General features: G+C 47.9%; 1 protein-coding gene across 3 annotated transcripts in view; it reads right to left on the bottom strand.

Annotated features, from left to right (window-relative positions):
- Positions 1 to 11,331: 11,331 nt before the first annotated feature.
- RAB37 (RAB37, member RAS oncogene family) overlaps positions 11,332 to 27,097 on the bottom strand; it is a 51,660-nt gene continuing 35,894 nt past the window's right edge. For 2 of the 3 annotated variants that reach the window (XM_019542497.1, XM_019542498.1), the window contains exons 3-10: positions 22,686 to 22,796; positions 17,379 to 17,420; positions 16,621 to 16,687; positions 16,422 to 16,474; positions 14,834 to 14,899; positions 13,848 to 13,904; positions 12,861 to 12,937; positions 11,332 to 11,701 (exon numbers count right to left, since the gene is read on the bottom strand). In XM_019542497.1, coding sequence (XP_019398042.1) covers positions 11,596 to 11,701; positions 12,861 to 12,937; positions 13,848 to 13,904; positions 14,834 to 14,899; positions 16,422 to 16,474; positions 16,621 to 16,687; positions 17,379 to 17,420; positions 22,686 to 22,796 — 579 coding nt within the window. In that variant the 3' untranslated portion in view covers positions 11,332 to 11,595. The remainder of the gene's footprint in view (positions 11,702 to 12,860; positions 12,938 to 13,847; positions 13,905 to 14,833; positions 14,900 to 16,421; positions 16,475 to 16,620; positions 16,688 to 17,378; positions 17,421 to 22,685; positions 22,797 to 27,097) is intronic. The other variant, XM_019542499.1, reaches the window with a different exon arrangement.

The raw sequence follows: 27,097 nt of genomic DNA, 5'->3' as shown, positions 1-27,097 counted from the left end.
CGCCGCCGACTGCGGGCGCGCCGCCTCAGGCACCGCCTTTTATAGCGAGGGCGGGGCCCGCCGCGGGGAGCCAATCGCAGCCGGGAGCCCGAGAGGCTCTGGAACCCGCAGCTAACCCGAGACCCCTCCCCCTCTGGGCGGGGTTATGCAAATTAATAGCGATGAGGCCCCGCCCCCACCGATTGGGGAACCAGCCCCCTTGGCCTCCTGGCTCCTGGGGGGCGACCCCTTCTTGCTCCCCGGGTTTCCCTGCTGCCGGACGCCCCCTGGAGCCTCTTCTCTGCCTCCTCCAGGGGCGGCCACACTTTAGGTGTCCCCAATTTTTATTCTTTTTTTTTTTGGGGGGGGGGGTGTATTTTCCACATATCCAGTTTACACTTTCTCCTGCCCTTCTCCCATACATCTAGTCACAAGATGATACTGACTAATTGAAATGGTGGATTTTTAATTGAAACCTACCATTTTAATGTTTCCATCATGCCATGGCAAGGGGCCTGAAATTTTTATTCTTTTTTTTTTTGGGGGGGGGGGTGTAGTTTTCACAAGTTTTCGCATTTTAACCTGGCTAAATCCTTCAGCCTTTATAGGCGAAGTTCCTGCTCTTCTGGTTCAGTCCCCACCGAGGTGCAGCAGCTTGAAGCCCCATTTTTGGAAAGGGGGGGGGTCTCCCCCCTTGCTTGCTCCGAGGGCCTGATGGCTGAGGACGAGCAAAACTCGGGGGCATCCGAACTCCCTGGGCCTCTGGGCTCGGGCCTGTACACAGGATGCCTGCCAAAGGCTTTGGAAACATCTGGAGCCCCAGGTGTGGGTGGAGGATGTTTGTCGGTAGTAGGGCCGCTTATGGTTCTGGACTCTTGGATTTGGGACTGGTTTTGGCTAATCTGGCCTCGGATACAAATTAAAAAAAAACCACCCCAAAGAACAGTAAAAAGGTCCATGATAATATTGACCTCTAAGGGGCCCCGAATGACTCTTGCCCAGGGCCCTATTAACCCTAAGGCTGACACTGCTCCAGGATCTGCTGCTGAGGCTTTGGCTGCACAACACCCTGCCGCCCCCCCACCTCCTTTGCAACTTTTTTCTTTACATATCCCTGTTCATAGCTTCACCAAGTCCTCTTGGTCAACCTCCTCTGGGTCCTGGACAAGCTGGCCACAGAATCGGAGACCATGAGGGTTGGGAGAGACCTCAGGAGGTCACATCTAGTGATTCGAGTCCACCCCTGTGCTCAAAGCAGGACCAGCCCCAACTACAATCGTCCCAGCCAGGGCGTTGTGTAGCCGGGTCTTAAAAACCTCCAAAAGCTTTTACGGTTTTAAAAACCTTGCTGTCTATTGGACCTGGAAGGAGGCTTTAGCTGGGGGGACTCCCAGGGACTGCACAGCCCCCTTCCGGTTCCTGCTCTGTTCACATTTCCAAGCACAATTTTGCTGGGCAGTGTCCACTGGCTCCTTGCACGCATTCGAGGGCTGCTGGGCACTGGTGGGCACACTCTGCTCGCTGTTTCCCTTCAGTGAACTCATTTCAGACCTTTGACCTTCACCCGTCCCTGTTTTGCAGGCCCTCTGAGGAGGGCTGTGGGTGGGGGGACAGGTATAGAGATGGGTGTGCAGAGATGTGGTGCAAACTGTGTAATGGGCTTTTAATAGTTTAAACTGTCCAAGAAGGCTGTGATCTGCCAGGTGATACACAGGGGACGGTTGGCAGAGTGCTGGAGGTAGAGTTATAGATATATTTATATATATAGAAATAAAACTTTTTGTAAAAAAAAAAAGAAAAAAGGGCACCTGTTTTGTTTCTTTGTTTGTCCCAAGAAATCACTGATATGTCCTTAGTAGCCCCCCCTTATTAAAGAGGGGGCTAATAGCTCTACGTGGTGGACATTGGCCCATGTTTTAGTATGGCACATCAAAAGGCCTCAACCTGTTAATAGGCTCTGCACAATCTGCTAGAGCATCCCACTAGAACAAGCTTGTTATTTCACTCATGCATGGGCAGATCTCAAACTTCGAAAAGAGGGTGCTGACGGCAAGGTGCATCATCACACATAGAAACAACACATCTTTTTCTCCTCTTAAAAATAAACTAGAAACTTTACTAATAGGCTAGGGGCCTAAGGGCTGAATGATTCAGTTTAAGATTGAAGCCAAAACAAATATAACTTCACTGGACCATCTGCAGGGCTGTGGCATAGGAGCTTCATTACCAGGAGCAGCTAGAGAGCTGGCTTGATTGGTGGAACATCAAGACGATGAACAAAAGCGAGGGTCGTTAATACCAGAGAAATGAAGAGTTTAGAAGGGACCAGGTAGATTACAATGAGCCATGAATTCACTCCTTTACTGCTGCCTGGCTAGAAATGCTGGTTTTAGACTGTGGGTAGAGCAGGAATTAAAGAGAGGTCCTGTCCAACCTTGCCTTCATGTCTATCCTACACTGAGGTTAGTTTGGGTTGACATCCACTAGAAAGGGGCAAAGGCCCTGAAATACTTAACTTGCTACTTTGTACTAGACCTTTCTGAACTCAGGCCTTCAGAGGTAGTGAAGTGGGAGGGGAACTCAAATCCCATAACTTGAACCAGTGCCAGAGGCTTGTTTCCCCAGTGCACTTAGGTGAGGCTGATGGGAAAAGGAGATGAAACCACAGGATGGACTTTGAGTCACGAGTGTCACCAGAGCAGAAAATGCTGTCCTTTTTCCACGTGCAGCCTCAGATCGGTAGAGGTACCACAGTGGATCATCTTGCCTTTGTAGGAGCGATGGGTAGTTTGTGTTTCTGGGTTGATCCAGCAGAGAATTAAGACATGAACTGTGAACTGTTTTCTTCTTGAGGGCACTTCCCTTCCTTTCTCTTTCCCCAAATTCCTCAGGTCTCTGCACTACTCTCTCAATGAGGCTTTTATAGGCGTTTAGGCGGCTAACTCCCACTGACCGCAAAGGGAAATAGGAAATAAAACACTTGTAAAGACCTGGTCCTTTGTCCATTCATACATTGCTTGACTATACAAGAAAATAATTTCCTGGGGCATCTGAGGTCAGTAGTGCTATGTATAAAACCCACTGCATGAAGAACCAGGAGAGAGCCCTCCAGCCATTAGGAAATCAACACAATCTTTTCTACAGACAAAAAACGGACACAGAGAATCGCCGAGAGTCGGGGAGTTACATGAATAAGCGACCTAGCTGCTTCACAAGGGAAGATGGAGTAGCAACTCTCTCTGGCTCAAGAGATCACGTTACTCACTATATACACTGGAAGAGTGAACACTGGGTGTCCTTTGCTGATGCCTCTTGTTCCACTTCATTTTCCTTTTTCTACTGAAGCAAGCAATTAATAGTAGCGGACTGGAAACATGAGACCGCAGAATTTCTCAGCATTTTCCCTTTTGCTCTCTGCTTCTGCTGATTATTTTATATTTATTATTCTCCATGCAATGCTTTTGACTTGAAAAATCGCATTTACAAGAGACAGTGCTGCAGTTATTATTAGTACCTGTAACTCTTAAGTTGGAATTGTTTTTAAATATCTTTCCCCCCTCCCAAAATTACTTCTTTTCTGCATTCAAACCACATTGTATGTAGTCCGTGATCCAATTCTGGTGTTTACCATCTCCCTTTCTGCAGGACCTGCCAAGGAATAGTTGCATGTACAACAACGGAGCTGAAACTGAAAGTGAACAGGTAGCAAATAGCAGATGGATGTACAGGCAGACAGAGAGGACGAAGAAGCAATAGTCTGAACATGTTTGGTGCTTTTTTTCCCCCCTTCCTCTATTGGTTTAGTCTCAAATTGCCTCTGAATAGAAACAAGGAAGTTGAAAAACCCTCAAGAGTTTATGAAAAGAATCGTTAAGGTCGGTCATCAGGTTTCAAGTCAATAAACGCTAATGACCTGTGTCTCGAGCTCCCATTTTGTTTGGTTCACTTCTGTCCACCTGTCGGACAGATGGAAACATTGCAGCTGCTTCCTGCCAAGCAGATGCATATTAGAAATGCAAGGCCTGAAATACCTGCCCCGTAGAAGGGAGTTCTTTTTAAGCCACGGCTGTTTGTTTGGAGCCTGATCTTTATTTCATGAGCCCCATAGAATGGCACGTGCTAGCTGGACCATCAGTGACATGAGCTTCATCGGAGCAGTGCCCTGCCACTGTGAGTTAATATTCAAGCAGGGGTCACCTTTACATTCATCCACAAGGCAGGTGAAGTTCTATGGCAAGTCCTTCGTGAAAGGTTTAGTGCTGAGTAAGCTGCAGTGTGGAAATCATGGCCTTACAATGAGGGCTGGGAAGTACGATTTTAACATCCCCCATTCCAGGTCACCCTCACGGCCTGACCCTTTCAGCGTGGTATAACAGACCACTGCTGCCTGAGCTAGGGGAGGTATTCAATTAACTGGCAGCAATAGTAGGCTATTATTTATGTGGATCAGAATGAGAGGGGAACATTGGCATGCTATACCAGCACACAGCAGCTCTCTCCCTTGAAAGGACTGCAGTCTCGGGGGCACTCTTAAAGTGAAAAACGTGCTCTGGAGGAATATTTGTTTATGTGCAGAGGGGAAATAAGTCAGGTCAGGCAAGGAGGGTGTCAGCAGGGAACAGATAAGAATACAATTCATCAGAGAGGAAGAGCCGAGCCTGCACAACTTCAGTATGAGAGCAGCAGGATGGTTTAGTACCTTAGTAATCTCCCCTCCCCAGTCTGTCACCCCACCAGGGGTCTTTTAGCAGCTGCTTGTTCAATTAAGGATGCAAACTACAAGAGAATTTAAAAAGCCGCCAACATTCGGGTGTTTTTATTTTATTTTATTTTTGCAAGCATCAGCCTGGCAGCAGCAGCAAGTCCATTGGTGGGAAGAAAAGGTATTTGGGGAATGCTAGACTCTGCACCATGACAGCAGGAGGGGGAGGAGGTTGGTTTTAATTTAACAGGCCTGTTTGCTCGCTCCCCCATCACCTTTGGACTTCTTGAAATGCCCAGTGGATGTCCTGGGCAGAAGGGAGGCCTGAACCAGTGACGCCCACTGGACATTGCAATGCAGATGCCACTTAGGAACAGCCCCACGCTCCCTCAGAAGAGCTGAACCCACACAAACCCCTTTGCACAAAGGATAAAGCAAACCCAGCTGCTGCCCAAAATAGTGGCCTTTAATTCTGGAAGCGACCACCCCATGGACAAGACTGGAAGCAAACTCACCTCTGTGATAAGAGAGAAAATTCTCAGCACCTCCAGCCAAGGATCCTGACAGTAGGGTTGGCAAGCTGGTCAATGGACTGGTCACGTATTGTCAATTAACTGGTCAATTGACTGCATAGTTTAGATTATAGCAATTAAAAAAAACCCTACATGTTTGTAGTTTTCTTGACATAAATATGATTTTTTATTATTTTTTGACACACTTCTTAATGGAAAGTGTGTGCTTTTCCTGTATATTATCTGGACCTATTGGTGCTTTTTTTTTTTACAATTTTTGACTGACCTTTGACTGGTCAACTGACCAAACTTTATTTGACTGGTCGGATACCCAACCCTACCCGAGAGTGCTACAAGGCTTCCCACAAGCCTTATGTGAAACAGAGAAGACAAAACTGTTCCATAGCATCCGCTCTGGGACTGTCTAGGCAAAAATATTGTAACTAGTTAAGCAGGCAGGTCATTAGCAAAAGCATTTGGGATTTGCTTTCCCGGGCACTGCTCTAATGCCCGAGTGAACGGGAAAATGCAGGATGTTCTCATGGCTTCAACTAATCATCCCCACTGAATTCGAGGGGAGTTTTGCTTCAGGCGCTTGTGGGAACAGGCACTGGTTTAAATACACAAAGCGTAAAGATGCAGTAACTTGTTTTTTTTAAAAAAGAAGACACCCGTGCATGGCTGGACTGCTCCGGCTCCCCTTCTGCTCCAGGGCAAAACTCCCCACCAATTTCTTCGCAAGCAGGATCAAGCCCACAGAATTCCCAGGCTGACACAAGATAATGCTCTGCTGATCGAGGTGTCCCAGGCGGCAATTCTTGGGAGAGTGGGTTTAATCTGATACTTGCCAGCAGCAGGGAGAAAGATTTGCATTATACACACAGACACAAAGGAAACACAAACAACATTCAAAGCCGGGAGCTGATAAATCTCCTGCATTATAGCCTGAGCTCTGATTCAAAGTCCAGATCCTGATCAGGCATTAAATCTCCCTGACTGACGGGACAAGGGGTCTGTGCAACATCCATGCGCCCCGAGCTCTGCGCCCTGCTTGCTTGCAGAGCTGGGGAGTAAACTCGGTATGCGAGTCTGTGACCAAGGGTGAACTGAGGGTGCTGAATGAAATGTAAATTTCTGAACTTTTCAAGAGGGAAGCATTTTCCTAAGAGAAATACTGAGTTTTAGCAGGAAGCATTTTACCATCTGAATTGCTAACACCAGGTTCCTGCCATTGTTTGTGAGAATTTGCATGTCACAGAGCACAGGAACACAGATACCGCCCCACAAAAGAGACTCCTGCCCAGAAGAGCTTTCCATCTTTCCAATCTTCTGTGAAATACGAAATGCCATAGCCTGCAGGAAATATGCCTCTACATCCAGCTTGCCACCAGACAACTTTAAGGTAAAAAAAAACTTTCAACTTTTCTCGGTGCCTAACTTGGACGAAACAAACTATTCCAGATAGGAGACTTTACCACACCTTCAGCTCTCCTGTGAAATACGAATTTTCATTTCTACCTAGGAGAACTTTTACAATCTCTGCTCTCACCTATGCCTTGACGAAGGCTGAGTGTGCCCGAAAGTCGGCAGATAAATACAATAATCTGTTTGCAAATATCTAGTTGGTTTAATAAAAGTGATCACCTCTTCCATGAGTTTTGATTTTTTTTACCCTGTGAAGAAAGCACTCCTGAAACTTCAAAGAAACAAGGCCGAGCATGGGGACTCCCAGCAGGGCCCTCTGTCCCCAAAGAGTGCCTTGAGTTTTGTGTGGCCCTGACTGTCATGGGTGGATGAGATGCCGTAAACTCAACCGCAGAAATAAAAAATAATACAGGAACGGACATCAAGCAAGTGACATGATGTTAAGATGCCTCCCTGCCCCCTTCTCCCCAACTGTCCCAAAGTCAATTGATGGACCCATTTTGGCAAGATCTGTGTTGGGGCACTGAATAATTATGACATCAAAGGAAGTCAGTGCCAAGTCTGCCTTTCCTCTAGTGTCCCTGAGCACTGTGAGGGCACTTCTGGGAGGAAGCTCCCATAGCTGCAGCCTCAGCTGGCGCTGTGGACGAGGCACTGCCAGGCTGAGGCTGCTGGAGTAGATTTTATAGTATATTAACAGTCGGCAGCCATCTGACAGAGCAGAACGCTGTCTTGAGCCTGCTCTTGCTAGCCTGAGCCATGCCAGGTGGCTCAAACATGAAGAAACCAAGCCATGTTTTGCTCTCTGAGGATGAAAAGAAAAATGAGTCTCTAAAAGTCCCTCCTTCAAGTGGCAGGGGGGATGGAGAGAACAGATTCCCAAGCTAACAAGCCAAGCAAAAATATTCACGCAGTAACTCTGATGGATCTTCCTGACGTGCCCTTACATGCAGACTGCACAAGGCAGGGACTGCAAAAATGAGACAAAAATAAGGGAGACTGAGCAAAGCGAAGGGACTTAAGAGAAAGGTGTGCTTGATGCTTTGCTGACTTGGGGTCCAGGAAATCACTGGGGCATTATAGCAGTCACCAGAGAAAGGAGAACTAAAGAGCAGCTGCATGTTTGATAATGCTAAAAGGGCACAAAGAGGCAAAATCGGGCAATCTAAATCAGTGTAACATCCAACACAGCGGTGGCTTGAGAGCTTGGAAGAAGGGGCTCCAGCCATCTAGAGAAGAGGTTTAATATGGGCAGGGGCAACAAACCTTCTCCACTCACTGGCTCCGTGGCCTGCAGGGAATAAAGGTGGCCTTGGCTCTCTGTGTACTCAGAGGCTGGCCACTTGGCTGAGCACCCCAGCAAGGGAGTCACCCACTGCCAAATGCAAGGGTAAGAACTGTGCCGCGGCCCCCTGAATCTATGAACCTGGCCAGAGGCTCAGTTCACACAGGCCTGTCATGTCAGCAGAGCTAAGAGATGCTGGTAACCATCAGTCATGATTGCCTGGAGACTGGATCTGACTCTCTTTGAAATCTTTCCCATTTGACTGCTGGCCTTGAGGTCAAAAAAAGGCTCTAAGCCTGTTATCAGTTCCCTGAGCCATCCAGGCTCCTAAGACAATCCAACCCCAGGGCAGATCACCCGGTTGCCGCATGGTTTCCCATCGAACTGCAGGGCCTGGGGCATGCTATGTAAATTGAAAGTACCACATGGGTTGCAACAGCCAGGCGCAGGCTGGAGGTTCAACCTCTAGTTCTGTAGCTCCTGGTCACTGTGCTGCAGCCTCAGTGTTAGTTAACACAACTGAAAAGAGGTAGCCAGGGGTTGTATTTGCTATTAGAAAACACCCGGTCAGCAACTGGGGCCTGATTCAAAGCCCATGGGGGTTAGTGGAATGCCTCCCGAAGAAACCGGTGGACTTGGGTTCAGGTCTTTATTTCAACAGCCACAACAGGAAAAAGACAGAAAGAGGCAGTGGTGACAGTGTCGCTGGTAAAGAAGGGACCAGGGGAAGTGCAAGGGATGGAGACCTTCAGGAAAAAATCACTGTTGGGTCCAGCTGGTGCTTGGAGGTCAAGTTGCCAGCACGGTGCCCTGGTCCTTCTCCAAGCAAATGAGCTGGAAATGCTGGCTCTGTGCTTTCCCCTGCCTACTCAGGAGGGTGCACATGCTTTTTAACAGAGAAAAGCAGCAGGTCAGCTTGTGCCAGTGGTAGGCTGGACCTTTTCTTCCAATACATGAGGCACGATGACAACACTCAGCTGCCCCAAGCCCCTTCTCCTTGTTTGGTGACAGAAGGAGATCAGAATGGGGAGATCATGGAATCAGAGAAAATGAGGGTTGGAAGGACCTCAGGAGGTCACATCTAGTCCAACCTCCTGCTCAAAGCAGGACCATCCCTGACTAGATCATCCCAGCCAAAGTTTTGTCTAGCTTGGTCTTAAAAACTTCCAAGGACGGTGAGTCCACAACCTCTCTGGGTAACCTGTCCTAGTGTTTAACTACCCCCCTATAAGAAAATTCTTCCTAATATCTAACCTCATTTTCCCTTGCTGCTGCTTGAGCTCATTGCTCCATGTTCTGTCATCTGCCACCACTGAGAGCAGTCCAGCTCCATCCTCTTTCAAACCTCCCTTCAGGTAGTTAAAGGCATCTATTAAATCCCCTCTCAGTCTTCTCTTTTCTAGACCAAATAAGCCCAGTTCTGTCAGCCTGTCCTCATAAGTTATGTCCCTCAGCCCCCAAAACCATTTTTGTTGCCCTCGGCTGGACTCTCTCCAATTTGTCCACATTCTTTCTGAAGTGGGGGGCCCAAAACTGAACACAGGACTCCAGATGTGGTCTCACCAGTGCTGAATAGACGGGAATAATCACTTCCCTTAACCTGTTGGCAAGACACTTACCAATGTAGCCCGGAATATGCCATTAGTCTTCTTTGCAAGAAGGGCACACTGCTGGCTCATATTCAACTTATTGTCCACTGTAACCCCCAGGTCCTTTTCTGCAGAGCTGCTGCCCAGCCAATCGGCCCCCAGCCTGTACTGGTGCATGGGATTGGTCCGTCCCAAGGGCAGGACTTTGCACTTGTCCTTGTTGAACCTCATGAGATTTCTTTTGGCCCAATCCTCAAATTTGTCTAGGTCACTCTGAATTCTAGCTCTAGTATTTACTACTCCTCCCAGCTTGGTGTCATCCGAAGATTTGCTGAGGGTGCACTCTATCCCATCTTCCAGGTCGCTGATGAAGATATTGAACAAAACTACCCCCAGGACTTACCCCAGGGGCACTCCACTTGATACCACCTGCCAACTAGACATTGAGCCATTGATTACTACCCTCTGAACCTGATGCTCCAGCCAGTTTTCAATCCACTGTACAGTCCGTTCATCCAGCTCATACTTCCTTAGCTTGCGCCTGTGAGACTGTTGGGGAGACTATATCAAAAGCCTTGCTAAAATCAAGGTATAGCACATTCACTGGCCTCCCCATGTCCAAAGAGCCAGTCATTTCATCACAGAAGGCAATCCAGTTGGTCAGGCATGACTTGCCCTTGGTGAATCCATGCTGACTGCTCCTAATCACCTTCTCCTCCAAGTGCTTAGAAATGGATTCCTTGAGCACCTGCTCCAGGATTTTTCCAGGGACTGAGGTGAGGCTGACTGGTCTGTAGGTCCCTGGATCTTCCTTTTCTACTTTCTTAAATATAGGCACTATGTTTGCCCTTTTCCAATCATCTGGGACCTCTCCTGATCACCATGAGTTTTCAAATATGATGGCTAGTGGCTATGCAATCACATCAGCCAACTCCCTTAGCACCCTGGGTGCATCCCATCCAACCCCATGGACTTGTATATGTACAACTTTTCTAAATAGCCCTTAACCTGTTCTTTCACCACTGTTGGATGCTCACCTCCTCCCCAAATTGTGCTGCCTGGTGCAGTAGTTTGGGAGCTGACCTGGCCTGCAAAGACTAAAAAGGTATTGACCACTTCAGTCTTTTTTGCATCCTCTGTCACAAGGTTGCCTCCCTGATTCAGCAAGGGACTAGAGCTGTGCAAAGCTTCGGGTGGTGATTTGATTCGGAGGAGATTTGGCCTGATTCGGTGGCTGAATCTCTGAATCGAAGCAGGGGACCAATTTAAAGGTCCGAATCCATTTGAAGATCTCTGAATCTTCAGAAAAGATTAAGCTTAGGGTCCTTACTCTGCTGCTCTCCATCCTTCCTTTCCCCAGGATCTTGAGCTGCAGAGGTGCAGGGGAGGGGAAGGAACCTGACATGACATGAAAAAGTCTCCTGTTCGTCTTCCTTTAGCAGGGAACCTTCACATCCTAATGCAAGGAAGAGAGAAGGCTTTTCTTGCCTCCTTGACTGCTATGGTCCGCTCTCTTGTTGGACTCTAGGGGAACCAGTGAGAAGCTTGATTCCAGGCAGGAGAGATGCTACCACTGACCTAGTCCAATCTAGACAGGTAGTCGTCGAAGCAAGTTCTGCCTAGTCTTGAGAGCTGTGGGACACCAGCCAGGCTGCCATGTTGACCTGGCCCAGTTCAAGAGAGAGGCTGGGCCTTACTTAGTCTGAGACTGAAGAAGCCCAGCCATGATTCCTGGAGGCCTGGGTAAGCAGCCAAGGCTCCCGTGAGCCACTCCAGAGCAGCAGGGCTGAGATGCACCCAACCCAGTGCGGACGCTTCAGTAAGATTCACCATAGCTGGTGGAACCACAACTGGTATTTATTTGGCCTTATAATAACTTCCCCTCTCGCACACACACACAGATGCACGCAAACTCACACGCACACACATGCTCCCCTCTTTTGGTAGGTTTGCCTGCCTCTTATTTGGAAACTATTACCAGGATTTGGTTAGAGGTTGTTCTGGAGGGCAGGGCTCCAGCCACTGTCTTGTGCAGTTCTTACTGTCCCAGGTGCCTGGGTCACCCTTCTGCACCTGTGTTCTGCCCCAGCAGTCTCCTCTCTCTCATATGAAGGCACAGCAGCTGGACTTCTTCTTTTGTGACTCTATGTAGTCATGAATCTGAAACCTGGGCTCATCCGGCTGCTGCACTGCTCTTTCCTTGAGCTCTCTGAAAGAAACACACCTGCCATTAGCAAAGCTGCTGCATCCCCCTGTCTTCGAAGGAAGGAAGGGGTAGGGATTGCTTTCTATCATCTCTGTGTAACCTCCATCTCCCATGTAACATGAGGCAGTGCCAAGGCAATTCACAGGCCTAAGGCTGGACTGTCACAAATTAACTCTAGGCTGGAACGTGTCATCCTGGCCTGGGAGCAGAGCAAAGGCGGCCAGGAACCAGCTGGAGTCAGCAGAACGATGCTGATTCCCACCCGAGCTAAGAGCTCTCGGGGATCTTGCTGCCTTCTCATCTCACTCTATAGGGACAAATCTTAGTGTGAGACTTTGTCCACAGGAACCACAGTACTGGAGCAAAGCAGTTGCCTATGCAAACCTCCTGACCTCTCGTAATGGCAAATGCTTCAAAGGAAAGTGTAGAACCTAGTTATGGGCCTGCCTTAACGAATCACCCTATTTGCCTATGCCCTCAAATAAGACATGCACCTTGTTCTGGGAAGGCAGAAGAAAAAGAGATTTTTTTTCAGAGTCTTCCCTGCCCTAGCACTGGTCCACCCAGGGCTGCATGAAGTGCAGGCAGAGTCCTGTCATCAGCATCGCTCCATCTCCCTGCTGCTTGGTCAATTTGGCAGCAGCTGTGGGAGGGTTAAACCCATAGCTGACAAAACAGCAGGGACTTTGCCTCTGCTTCTAGCGACTGGGCAAAATACCATGAAACAACTTCGTTTAAGCACAGCTCCCTGCCACTGTTTCAGCTTCCCCCTGCCTTCATTCCAACATGCAAATCCATTTTTGTGTCAGACACGCACCCCAATTCTGGATGGCTGATTTTGGGGGGGCAAAGGTGCATGTATGTGGTATGTCAATAAATACTGTAACTTTAAACCACTTCTCTGAAACTGGGAAATACTGCAAACACAGGCCGTTAAGCATCTTGGCTGTGATGACACAGCAAGTTTATAAGACAGGGTCTCTGAACCACCAAGTTCACTCTTCTAACCACTGACTGACACTTCCTCTTTCAAGATGTGGCCTTTCTAATCCCCTAGGAGCATGGGTTGCCATCTCAGTGCTTACACGCTAAAGTGCTGCCCTTAGTGCAAGAAGGCAGTCGTGAGATTGGAAGCCGCTCTCTGAGAACTGCAGCTACTCACTTGGCAATGGCCAGAAAGGCCAGCTCCACGTTCATCCCAGTCTTGGCACTGGTCTCCATGAAAGGCACTCCATACTCCTGCAAAGAGGATGTGGCATCATGAGCAGCTGGACTGGACTGCCCGGTACTGCCACCACCAACACTCCTACAGCTCCCTTTCTCCTCTGAAACACCCTTTGCCAAACAGGCCAGAAAGAACCTGGCAACCTCCAAGGATAGTAGAGCAGTTTCCTTAGACATGGACCTTAAAGGAGGGCCTGCCCAGCCCCCTGTGATGGAGCAGTGAAAGAGAGGTATAAGCAAGAAGGGGCAGCACTATGCACAGCTGGCTTGGAAGAGCCAGCATTGGAGAAGGTGGGGAGCAGGAAAGAGACCCCTTAGAGGTATGGGAGGAGACAGGTGTCTGGGATGAGGATGGAAGGTCCCATCTTGAGATCTTCAGAGCAGGCGGCTCACACCTTGGTGGCACCTTTTTTAATCTTAGCCCAGATACTCTCTGACTACTCTCTTGCTTTTTCTGACCTCAGCAGGCCCAGAGCTGAGCCTCCTGCCACTCCACAAGTGCAGTTCTCATTCTTCAGTATGCTCCAACCTTATTCCCCCAGCTCCCAGCCCTCTCTCCACCCATTTACATTCTCCTTAGTCCCCAAAATCCAACTGCAGGCCCCACCTCATGGCCCACATCCTCCCTGCTCTGCCTTCCACCCTCTACCTTCACATCTGATGTTTCTCTCCCCTTCAGTCCAGACAACTCATACAGGCTGGTTAAGGCTGCAAACAAGGTACTTGTAGCTGGGCTGACTGATGTGATCAGTGTCTCATTGAAGCAGTCCTGTGAGCCCAGGCTGTGCCATTTTTAAATCCCTTAGTTGAGGTCTATTCAGTACAGGACAGGAGCTTGCAGCCAATATGGAACTGAGGATATCGAAGGCAGACAGCAGATACCTTCTGCAAGGAAAGAGCCCGCAACCCCCACAGTGAGGCTCACCCTGGCTAGTGTCTCTCCATCCTCTGTCCTGACAACTCTTTCGCTGCTCACATCTGCCTGCAAACAAAGGGATATAGTTACTGCAGCTGGAGACTTCCCAGCCAGCCTTGCCCCAGAAACACTACTTTAGGATCTATACAAGGAACCCAAGGACTCAGGTTGCCATCTGCCGGCTGCAGCTGGCACTGAGACATCCAACAGGAACTTCAGCGCTTTTTAACAGCTTGTCACGTTCCCCTAGGAACTTCCAGTCCCAGGCAAACACCCACGTGTCTTCAAGGGACGGGTATGGGCAAGTGCTCTGAGCACAGCAGTGGGAGCTAGAGGCTCAGGAATTATGTTGCCAGCTCATCTGCTGACTCTTTCTGCAGCATTAGACATATCCCATGTTCTCCAACATGGGGATAATGACACTGCCTTGCACAGAGCTAGGGGATAGTTAGCTTGGGAAGATGAAGAGCATTATACAAGCGTGCTAACTGATCCAGTTTGAGTATTGACAGAATTGTAAATGGCCCAAGGATCTGGGTTTGGGGCAAGAAGGCACATCCAGTGCCAGCTCTTGAAACAGTGGATCCCAAAGTCTGGCCCCAGTGACATTGCATCCTATCTCCACATTGCGGAATGGCTGAGTTGCACCTAATACCAGGATTTCAGGGGAAAACTATGAGGACCCTTCAAAGGGGAAGTTGGTGATGCTGGAAAGCACAGAAGCTTGGACAATATCCTGCACGGTTGGAGCCAATTATACATCATCAGCAGGTGAAGGCCTTGTTCTTCCCAGTAGAAAAGAGGACAGGCAAACCCTCCATTAGAAAGTGCCAGTGGACAAAAGACACACTGGGAACTCCATCCACATGTCCAATCCAAACACTTACAATTTGGGACATTGTTGACCTGCATGAAGAAGAAACGGTGCAAAAAAAGGGGCAAAGAAGCTGTCCTCTGAGCAAGCTCTCAGTAACCCGACAGGAAGCAACACGTACCTTATTGCCTAACAACATAATGACCACATCCTTTTGGGCATATTCATATATCTCTGAGAGCCAGGCCTGCAAGAGAGGAAGAGGTCACATGGTGTCCAAGATGAGCAGCACAGACAAGAAGGTTTTTGTGCAACAGCAAGTGCATGGGAGAGGAGGTGGAGGAGGACAAATCTGCCAAGAAATCATCACTGTCTGGCAAAAAACCCACATCTGGTCAAAATTTCCCAACCCCACCCTAGCCACCAGGCACCTTTGTAATGGGTTGTCCCTGAATGAACACCCTGTGGAGTCTGCTGCTCTGTACTTTTAGGTTTCCAAGTTTGCCATGCAGCATGGGACAGAGGCAGCTACACCTTTGTGACCTGGTTTCAGCATGGTGCCAGCTACCAGTATGGATGTGGTCCATTTCTTCCAGACCCTTGTGACTCAACAGCACATTTCACCTCCATTCAGTGCAGTTGCATTACCATTGTAATGGGTGGTGACTAGATAATAACCTACTGCTGTTACTAGCCAGCAGAATTCGTCTATCAGCTCAGGTGGAAGAGATTCAGTGTTGAAGAGCTTAAGGTTGGTCCTGACTGTCAACTCCTGAGAAGAACACCTCAGTGATTTCAATAGGAGTTTTAATGAGCTTGGCTTTCTGTACGATTGGTTCCAGTATTTTAAGATCTGGACTCAAAGCACACCTATTTTCTCAGGCCCCTTTGACTAAGGCAAAGCTCATGCATTGTACCTTAATGCAGAAGCAACTGGCCAGGCAGGGAAGTGATGACTTGGTGTAGCCAAGTGCCAAGCACTAGGGTAGCTCCCAGTTCTCACAGATGGCCAAGGATAGTGGAGACTCATGCTGGACACTGTCTCAGCCCTAGGATTCAGGTTAAAGGATCACCCCATCACAAAAGACAGGCAGTGAGAAGGAAGGGCAGTACAAAAGCAGACAGTCATCTCAGGGCCCATGACACTGTGTCAAAATAGACCTTTCCAGTTCTCCATCTAAACCAGGAAAAACTGATTCCAGTTGAATAAAAATGGCCATTTTTCAGGGCAGTGTTTACATTTTTTTGGTGAAAAAAAAAGTTTTCATTTTGAGCTGGCTCAAACTAAGACAATTAAGTTAGTTTTCAGATGACTGAATCTTTCATCCCCTTCCCTTTATGACATTTAGGGTAATTTCAAAATGAAAAATCACTACATTGACTTCTTTTTAACACCCACCTCTCCTCTCCAGCTGCAGATAAAACCACTCACCAAATTTCACCCCAGTTCTGGTACCCGTAAAGCTAATTTTTTAAAAATTAATTTAGTGTTTGCCAACAATGTTGCCCAGCCCTACCCTAGCATGGCTGTTCTGGGGAAGGAGTTGCTTGGTTTGATGGCTGTCAAAGGAGTTGACATGTTGAGGTGTCACATGTTTAGAACCAACAGGTTCTCTCTTTGGGTCTTGGAGTCTGTCCATCCAGTACCCAGAAAGTGGCCTGGATGAGGGGGAGGACAACCAGGGAGTGAAGGTCTATTATGAACCCTCTTTGGGAGTTTCTGGGCAGAGCAGTTATACCCCTGAGGCTGCTGGTCAATGGATACTCACTCGTATATTGTCAAAGGACATTTTGCTGGTGATGTCATACAGGAGGAGCAAGGCTGGAAGGAAAACGAGAGAAACAAAGTGGGGGGTTTAATAACTATTTTGCTCCTAGGCATTACTTGCAAAGCAGCTCCACTAAATCTGTGGATTCCCGTTCCCATCTGACCCCAAATGGGCAACACAAATCCACCCAAAGACCTACCCTGAGCATCTCTGTAGTAGGCGTGGGTCACGCTACGGAATCGCTCCTGCCCTGCGGTGTCCCAGATCTGCAAAGAAATAGCCCCTGTGAAAAACTAGGGGAGAAGCCTCACTGCAGCCCATTTCATCTCCAGCTTCCAAATCCCAGCAGCGTGCCAGCATTAGAGAACAAGAGAAGGCAAGAAACTTGAGTCAGTGCAAGGGGGCCACTGTTGGTCCCTTCTGCCCTCAGTGTGCTAGGGTGTTTCCAAGCTATAATCAATGGCATTTGGAGGTCTGGACTGAAAGGAATTGAGGCCACAGCAAGATGATGGCTGTGAGTTCCTGGGGGCATGTGAGGCAAACGCTGGAAGCACTATGCTAAGAAGGGCTGTAGTGAAGCAGAATACACTGCACTATTCTCTGCATACACTACACTCTGAGGGGATAGAGCATCTTGTGGTACGGGGCATTGATACACTGTCACAAGGGAGTTTCTCAGCATGCCCAATGCTCCAGCCTCCTGGGGTATGGCCCACGTAGCGCGGGTGTGCTATGCTCTATTGCAGTGCTCCCTAGGACAGTCCTTTCATTCTGCAGACCCCCACATAGTCTTCCCCAGGGATGTTCCCTTCCTTCCTACCAGGACCTTAGCAAAGAGAGATGCATGGAAAAAAAAGATAAAGGCCACTTACTGGCCTCCTGGTTGTCTAGACACTCAGTGCCAGGGGTTGAACTCTGCAGCATGACCATCAATTCCTCACCAACTCCCTGACTCACCTGCAATTTCACCTTCACGTCATCTACTGTCACCACTTTGTTCTGTAAGAGAAAAGAAAGTCATGCTGAGTAAGGGATAAGCTGGCTGTGCTCCCTTGTGGGTTGTAGCATCACCATGGATCACCTTGACTCCTACTACTCCAGTCCGCTGGTTCTGGAGGGTGTGAATGCTGGAATCAAAGCCTACAGACCAAGGGGAGAAGACATAAGCAGACCTTGCCTGAGTCTGTCTCTGAAGCAGCAGCAGGAAAAGTCAAGGCCTTCTACTCAAGGACTCCTATCCCTTACAAGATTCCAGGGAAACTCATTCGCATGGTGGTCAGGCAGATGGCACTTGGCTTGGCCTTCCCTCCAGGAGGCATGTCACCTGAACTGGAATTTTCCAGGTAGGGAAACATCCAGCTGGAGAGATTAGGAGCTTCTGCTGGTGCTGATATTCAGATATTACAATCACGAGCACCTGGCAGATCCTATAGGTTAGGCACATTGGTCACAGAAGCAGAGACTGACATGCAGAAAAAAAGCCTTAACCCCCCTGCACTCCCCCATAACATATATTGTTACATGTCTTCTTAACCCCCATTCAGAGCTCCAGGACCAAGATTAAAAAAGCAGTAATGGGTGTTTATTAGCAGTATCCCCACAGCTTGCCCTCGCCCTGTGGAAACAATCCCCCAAGCTGCGATGTGCTTCTTTCTTGAGGGATCTGATGCTCAGCCTGTCACAGAAACACCCAGTTCCACAACACAGGTGGTTTCATGGCCCAGACACATTTATGGGCTGCTGTGACAGCTAAAGCTGAGCAGCATATAAGGCCAAGACTGGGAACTGACTCTGCCTCTCCATCTGCATACGCTGGACACATCATTGCAAGTGCAATAGGGGTCCTTCTCCAATTTAGCAGGGAGATGAAACAGGGATGGGCAATGCAAAGACAGGACAAAGTCACTGACAACAAGAAAGCACCTTTACTCCACACAGATACAGACCACAGCACCAGAAGGACATCCCCCACAGTACACTACTAAACCCAGAGCTCCAGAACGCACAACCCTGCATGAGAAGTAGTTACACCCCCACATCTGCATTGCAGCTGGGGCAGGGTGAAGCAACTTGGACAAATTAAACAAATGGACCATTGCCCAAAGCTTGAGCTGAAACTCATTTGAGAGAGTACAGGCCGTTGGACATTTCTGGTTCATTTCTGTGTCTTTCAAACCCCCAGCGTATCTCACAAGTACAGGCTGCTACTGACCCAAATGGACCATCATTTTGTTCCATCTCTGGACAGCAGGGTGCAAAGAGGCTCTGGCAATACAAATATAGCCATCTTCTTAGAAGCAATTCTTGGTTAAAGTCCAGCTCAATCCTGTTGGCTCAAAAAGTTCAGATAATGAGAGAATAAAGCCCCAAGCTTTGGATTTCTTTGGTTCACACCTCTATAGTTCCTCAGGCTCTCTCCTCATTCCTGTATGCCTACCCAAGCCTCATACAATGTATTTCTGAGGGACATATTTTCCCATGTAAGAACAGATTGTGAACCCAGTGGACCTCAATTCAAAGGACTAGGTCCCAGCTTACACCAGTGTAACAGGATCAGGCCCCAAACACAAGAAGGCTGTAAATATATGATGGGGAGAAGGGAACCCACTCATCCCAGGACAGCAAGAACTGAGCCCAATTTGGTTCCATCTTGTGGTGCCCTTAGTCTAATGCATTTTCAGCATCTATATTCCCTAGGCAGAGTGCCCTGTGAATACTCTAGGTAAGACAGACAGGTGCTTTCCATAGCTGCAGCAGGGCCACTGGTTCAAGGACCTCCTGCATTTGGGTCACAGCTGCGATCCCCAAATTACATCTGCTAACCCAAACACTGGGGGAATAGGGAAGGGAATTAAGAGACACCCCCCCACACACACACACACCCATCCCCACTGTTCCCCCACTGGACCTCTTTTCGGTAGCAAATAGCAATTCCAATAATAAAAGAAGGAAGAAGTTTGATTAGACTATATTGGGTGTGTGTGGGTGGGGGTTGGAAATCTCAATATTGACACAAATGTAGTTTCACTAATAAAATCATCATTTACTCTTCTATCAGCAGATCATTACAGTGTTGCCTGCATCTTTCAGTGACTTTAAGAGATATTGGCAATTACTTTCCTAGCTGCAGTATAAAACACCTAAAGTGTATTTAATTACTTGAGATGCTCAGGCTAATTAAAGAATTCTAAGGGGTCTTTGCTTTCTGTCACCCATGGACGAGTTTGAAATGTCAGAAGACGTAACACCACTGGCCACAAATCACCCAAATGCCTTCACACAGACCTGAAAAGGCAGGCTCTATCCCTTCTTGGATATTCTTTGTTATTTTCTTTTAGGCGGTGTTTTCAAGTGTATAGTTCATCTGCTTATTAAAATCTGTGCTTTGAATCACATGCTTAATAGAAGTCTTCAATCGCACATTTTAAATGGTGGCTTGTAAAGTTAGGAACCAATTAGCCAACAGTCAACCACTAGAAAAAGTATCTCTTGGAAGAATAAGATCCTCTGTATAAGGCTAGGAACATGCATTACATTTGTTCCTGGACAAGTTGTGCCCGGGTTTGTTCCAGAACAGAAATGCCCCGAGATTGGCATGCACACACATCTAATCAGGATTTAGTGAGTGTGCTGAATGCACTGTGCTTTTTCCCATTGATTCAATGATGCAACCCTGGGATAACAATTGCACTTTACAATGTCCTGGGATAAACTGTTAGTACTTCTTATCTTGTCCAGGATTTAACAATGGGCATGGGTATCTGAACTACTGCACTTTGTCCTGGGGGAAAATGTTTTATCTCAGGACAAATGCAACATCTGTTTATAGCCTAAGATACCAGTTTGGTCTAGTCATGATCTTTATTCCTTAGAACAAGCTTGCCAGATACTTATGTTTCAAAAGATTTTGGAAGAGCAAAGGGATGTGTTTTTCAGAGCCACAGACTGTGACATAAAACGAGCCTCTTACATTTGCTTCATGAGAAAATATCTCTAATTTAAACCTGCTCAAAAGGTGCTAAAGATTGTCTTACTGAAAGTGTTTTATCTCACAAACATTGGCAAGCCAGCAGACCTTGATGGATGCAAAATGGTCTGCAGAAAATGTCAGCCATGTAAACCTTTTATTGCTTCTTCTGTGCCTGAGATAACAAGTCTCGCTTGAGATACATGCTTGCAAGTACTGTATCTCTTTGTACCTCCCATCACATAACAGCTTTCTGATCCCTTGTTACATAAGACAGTTTGTGGAAAATACAGGAAGGACATTTGATACAATTGGATCCAAAAACAAGCACCCATTCAAGTGTAAAAATATTGATATTAATTGGGGAAGTAAGTATTTGACAATGCTTAAGCAACTTTCTTATCAACCTCAGGAAAAGAAGAGACATCTCTCCGCAGCTTGTTAAGAAGGGGAAACGACTTCTTTTTCTGTTTATTCAAGATTAAAAACTCCCTTTAAGAATTACAGTAAAGAAAAGACCATTTTGAGAGTTGGAAGATTTTTACAGCAACAGTGTTTGGACTTCAGTTATTTGAAACAGAATTTCAGCTCCTATTATGTCCTCAGGAAACCAAAAGGATCTCTCTGAGGATGGACTCAGTAAAAGAAAAAAGTTAAAATTATACTCAGAGAATTTCCCACCACAACACAAAAGATCACTTGATTTATGCCTCATATACATTAACCAGACTGCACAGCAATATCTTTAGCAATATCTTGGATAAGAGCAGCCTGTGAAGGTGAGAGCCAGTCAGCTAATTCCAAACCCAGTAAAGCAGGAAAGAGCTGAGTTTTCCTCCTTCCACAAAGTTATGGGAAGACAGAACTATAAAAACCTCTCCAAGCTGAACAAGCAAGTCTGTATCTCTGCTCCCCGCTCAGCTTTCCAGCACTCATCATGGTTCATTACTTGTGCAAGCAAGAAGCAACCAGACAGCCAAGAACAACACAGTGTCAAGAGGAAGCAACCTTTTTGGGTTCAGGTAACAGCACCACCGGATTTCAACAGGTGATGGCGACACATGTGTACAGCATGGCCAAGACTTTTACATTGAAAGCCTTCTTCTAAAGATTTTAATGGAGTACCACAGTTGTAATGTAGGGCACTGAGAGCTTCTCCAATTAAATGCTGGGCATTTTGGCCACCTATTCTGAGAAGGAAACATGAGCTAACCCTTAGTAAACAAAACATGGTAGTGGGATTAGAGATACTCACCACTTCACTGATTTGCCAGTCTCAAAACAACTCCTTAAATGGTATCTCACCATTAATTAACTTAAATGCATTCTTTGGTTTCACAAGACTGGGCTGAAATGACTCATCTTTGCCCACTGAGAAACTATTTAAGATGTGCAAGGGACCCATCAGCAGGACTCCCCAATCCTTAAAGCAACATCTCTGCCCACCTAATCTGCTTTAGTTATCCAACAGGATGGGGATGGGCTTTTCTCTGTGGCTGCAAGGGACAGGATGAGGAGCAATGGCCTCAAATTGCAGCAGAGGAAATTTAGGTTGGAGAGTAGGAAACACGTTCTGACTCTGAGGGTGGTCGAGCACTGGAAGAGGCACCTGGAGATGTTGTTGAATCTCCATCCTTGGACATTTTCAAGAGCAGGTTGGCCAGACATTTGACTGGGCTGGTTAGTCAGGGATGATCCGGCCTTGGGCTGGGGGCTAGACTAAATGACCTCATCAGGTCCTTTCCCACCATAATTTCTTATGATCCTAGGACACACTACTAATTTAAGGAATAAGGTCCTTTGGGTCCTCTCTATAGATGAAATCTATTCTTGTAGCATTATCATCTCTATTAAGGCTCTGCATAGAGTCACACAGGAGGAATTGGAAGCAATGCAACCATTATCAAGTGTTTTGTTTTTAATTCTTTGCTCCCCTTCTTTATTAATAAATCAAGCACAATGAATATGGTAATTAGTTTCCTTGTCTTTCACTGTGATGACCATGCAGCAGAGCAAAAAACCCCCACCAGTCTAAAGCAGCAGTAGTCCCTAAATTGGCTTTGAGAGAGAGAGACATCTATCGAGTGTCCACTCTTACCATATCTTATTAGTCTAGACTATCAATTTTGGTAATTTTTACAGTAAAATTCAACTGCTCAAGACCACCTCTTCACACCTCTGCTCCATTCACTGATGATCGGGGTAGAGGATGAGGTGGGGTGGGGACTATTTCACTCTCCTGCCCTGAGCTGGTGTGAGGGGCTCTCCCACAGTGCAGAAAGCTGCAGCAGTCTCACCCGGAAGTCTATGCCGACAGTAGCTATGAATGTCCCAGAGAGGAAGGCCCCGTCCTTGAACTGCACCAGGAAGCAGGTTTTCCCCACGCCTGAATCTCCAAGCAGCATCACCTACAACACGGGGGGCAAATACTCATTAATAGGGCCAGGGGAAGGGCAGGAGTAGGGGGACAAGCCATGACCTGAGCTGACCTGAAATCATGGTGGGGGTAGGCCTGTGAGGAGGGCACTGATCTGGGTGGTTGGTGGCATTGTCAAGCACAGCGCGTGGTCCCAAGGTTTTGTGCAAGCTATTAACTTCCTTTTCTCTTCGAGCTCCCTCCACTTCTCCATCTGGGTGTCAGTCCCACACCTAAGAACGCTGCCCTGCAGCTTAAGCCTCACATTTCACTTCTCTTAAATTGGCCTCTCTTAACCACGGGGTGGCATTTCTCTGTAGGACAGCATCAAGGTAGGCTGAAGAAGGCACAGGGGTCAAAGGAGGATGAGAGAGATGAGGGATGGACAGGACAGCTGCAAGACACTGCAGACCCCACCCAGCTCAGCCTTCCTCCCCAGCTTAGTTTGGGCTTGTTCCCCAGGCAGGGCAACGTTTCTGGGGCAGCAAGCAGCTCTCTGAAACTCTCCCCTCCATGATCCATTGCAAATCTCTAATGCCAGTGACCACTACAGTCAAAGCGGTCACCAGCCTGAGGCTCTTGTTGTTGCTCCCCATGGCACTCAGCCACAAAACCATGTAGCCCAGCCTCACAGAGCTTCCAGCTGGCATCCAGACCCGGCAACCTCTGACTCTGGGGGGGAGCAGGGACAGAGAAGCCAAGTTGGGTGGAACAAGGTAATAAGAAGGAAAGGAAACAAGTCAGGAACAGGAGAGGAGGGAGTGCAAATGGGCGGAAGCTGCCAGCGGAGATTCACCAGAAAGAAGTTGCTGCAAGGGGGTCTCCCATCTGACCACAATGCTGTTATCTAGCAGGAAATGTGGCATTTCTCCTTTAAAGCAGCTACCACTGAATCCCTGCTACCACCAACAGTTTGGGAGAAGGCTAGGGGCACCGTGCTGCCACAAAGTGGTTTCTGTTTCAAGGCTTTCTTCATCTTCCAGGAAAGTCTTCTTAAGGTCCCAGTATGAATACATCTGTAGAAATACCCAAGGATAGACCTCTTTCCTCCACCTAGACCCCAGGCTTCTTAGTGGGATTGCAAGCCAGACTATTGCCAAGCCAGTCCTATCTCAAAGCATGGCTCATTCTTCCTTTCCCCTTTATCCAGGTCCCCATAGGACAAAGAACACGAAGCACACAGCACAGTCAGAAAACAACCGTGCCCATTACATCCTAAGCAAACTCCACCAGGCTCAGGCTTTCTACCCACTTCTACCTCCACCCATTGCTGACACCAAAGCAAACACCCAGCAAACTGCCCACTCCCCCTAAGCAAACAGACCTCAGAGCTCAGGTCTGGGGATTGAACTGGCACCTCTGAATCCACTTGGACACTGGACAGAGCAAAGCAAAGACCAGTATTTTTACTGCCAGCAAATTACAGTTCTCTCCAGCTGCTTTGAAATAATTGCAATTTCTTAGCTGCCACTGGGTAATAATTCATTGGACATATCAACAGCCTCATCCCATGTATAACAAAAAAACCCCAAAATGCAAAGGAGCTGCAACAAGATGAACAAGGATCCTGGCAAAGGAGCCGTAACAAGTGAAACACCCTATGAGCTTACTTTCAGAGGTGCTTAGTCGGGGTTGCAGCTGCTCAGAGCTTCAGGAAAAAAAAACCTTGAACTATTGTGCTAGACTAGACCAGTGGTACTCAACCTTTTTAGGCTCAAGACACCCTTTCAAACACGCCAGCTCTTAGCTTCCACTCCTTTCTTGACTATGGAAAAAATAATAGAGCATTTCCCCTGTTGAAAAGACAGTCAGGTCAGAAGTAGGTCAGAATGTTTGTGAAGTAAAAGATTCCTGTTTGCAATCTCTGGGTTTATCTTGTGACTCATGTGCAGGTGCTTGCACACTTAACAATGTTAATATATCTTGATATTAGCAAGGCTTTTGATACGGGCTCCCACAGCATTCTTGCAAGCTAGCTAAGGAACTGTGGGTTGGATGAATGACCTGTAAGGTAGGTAGAAAGCTGGATGAATCATTGGGCTCAGTGGGTAGTCATCAGTGGCTCAAGGTCTAGTCGGCAGCTGGTATCAAGTGACGTGCCCCAGGGTTTGGTTCTGGGGCCAGTTTTGTTCAATATCTTCATTAATGATCTGGAAGATGAGATGGATTGCACCTTCAGCAAGCTCACGGGTGACATCAAGCTGGGGGATGTAGTAGGTATGCTGGAGGATAGGGCTTGGATTCAGAGTGACCTGGACAAACTGGGGGATTGGGCCAAAACAAATCTCATGAGGTTCAACAAGGACAAGTACAAAATCCTGCACTTAGAATGGAAGGATCCCATGCACCACTACAGGCTTGGGACCAACTGGCCAAGCAGCAGCTCTGCAGAAAGGACCTGGGGGTTGCAGTGGACAGTAAGCTGAATGTGAGCCAGCAGTGTGCCTTTGTTGCCAAGAAGGCTAATGGCATCCTGGGCTGCATTGGTAGGAGTGTTGCCAGCAGATCGAGGGAAGTGATTATTCCCCTCTATTCTGCACTGGTGAGGCCACATCTGAAGCATTGTGTCCAGTTTTGGGTGCCTCACTACTGAAAGGATATGGAAAAGTTGGAGAGAGTCCAGCAGGCAGCAACAAAAATGGTTAGGGAGTTGGGGGGCATAACTTAGGAGGACAGGCCGAGGGAACTGGGCTTATTTCGTCTGCAGAAGAGACTGAGAAGGAATCTGATAGCCACCTTTAACTCCCTGAGGGGGGCGTTACAAAGAGGCTGGAGCTGGTCCGTTCTCAGTGGTGACAGATGATGGAACAAGGAGCAATGGGCTCAGGTTGCAGCAGGGGAGGTTTAAATTGGATATTAGGAAAAACTCATTCACTCGGAGGGTGGTGAAACACTGGAGCAAGTCACCCAGAGCAGTGGTGGCGTCTCCATCCTTGGAGGTTTTTAAGACCTGGCTAGACTAAGCCCTGGCTGGGATGATCTAGCTGGGGGTGGGCCTGCTTTGAGCAGGGGGTTGGACTAGATGTGACCTCCTGAGGTCCCCTCCAACCCTCATTTTCTCCGATTCTAATACTGCGTGGCCCCTCACAATATCCTTAATAGGCCCATATCACCCTGGATGCGAATCATTGTTCTAGACAGTCCTCCGCAGAGACATGTAAAAAACAGGTCTGGTGGCAACTGTGAGGAAAAAGAGAAGGAAGGAGCTGAGTTTTTTTGCTGATCTAATGAGAGCTAAGCAGGGTTTTGGGCCACCCAAATAATCCTTCTCCACAAGTGAATTCAGATCAAAGCTCCCTATAACATACACCTGAATGGAGACAGGCTTTGGGATCAGCACTTAGCATTGCCTCTAGAGAAGATTTTGAAACTTAAAAAAGAAAAAATCTCCCCTTTCTGAACCCTCAAAAAAAGAATGAGAAATGCAGGAGCTGGAAAAAGAAGGACTAAAGTAGCTCAGGAAAGAAAGGAGACCAAAGAGGGTGCTCTGAATAACCAAACTACACTGTTTTACCTCTTTCAGTCACCACAGACGAGAAGGAAGGTAGAACAGATCATTAAGTAGTCAGGAATACAGTTGGGCTGTAAAGCATCCACAAGCACTACCCTTCTCTGAGTCCCACCGTGAGCTTGGGCAAGCCATGTAGGCTCAGAACATTGAAGTTTTTAGGTGCCTAAAGAAAGCTTAGGTACCTTGGGTTCATCGAGGACCTTGGCATCGGTCTCCCTGACCCTCGCTTGCACCCATACAATGGGAGTTGCAGCCACTTCCGCCTCAAGGGGCACATCACAGCCTGCACATTGACCATGCTGGGAAGGACTGGGTCGAGTGGGTGCACTTGGGCAAAGCAAGCACAGAGCAGAGACATTTCTCTTCCCCCTTTGCCATGCAGCGGTCCCAGGCTGGCTGCCATGAAAACACAGCAAGGCTCAGAAAGCGAAAGGAAAGCGTGAAGCCCACATCACACCCGCCTGCGCTCAGCTCAGTTCAGGGGTCCTCTGGCCACGTTGGTCATGTATACCCCAGTCAGCAACACGTCGCGGTGATACTCCCTTCCCTTGAGGACCCCTTTTTGGCCAGGAAGAGAGATCCTTGAGAACAGGTCCAGGCGCACCAGAGAGCTGGGGGCCACTGCTGGAGGGGGAGAGAGAGAGGCGTCCTTCCCTCCACGTCCCTTCCTCTGCCCCTTGCACGTGCCCTTGCGGGAAGGGGAGCGGGGGCTGGAGCATCCCGCTCGGCCAGGAGGAGGTCGGGGGCAGGGGCAGCCCGAGGGGGGCCCGGTGCCGGGCGGC

Source organism: Crocodylus porosus, unplaced genomic scaffold, assembly GCF_001723895.1.
Source record: "Crocodylus porosus isolate Cpor-Errol unplaced genomic scaffold, CroPor_comp1, whole genome shotgun sequence".
Taxonomy (NCBI): Eukaryota; Metazoa; Chordata; order Crocodylia; family Crocodylidae; genus Crocodylus; species Crocodylus porosus.
Note: the sequence above shows the minus strand (reverse complement) of the source record. Positions and strands in the feature narration are given on the sequence as shown.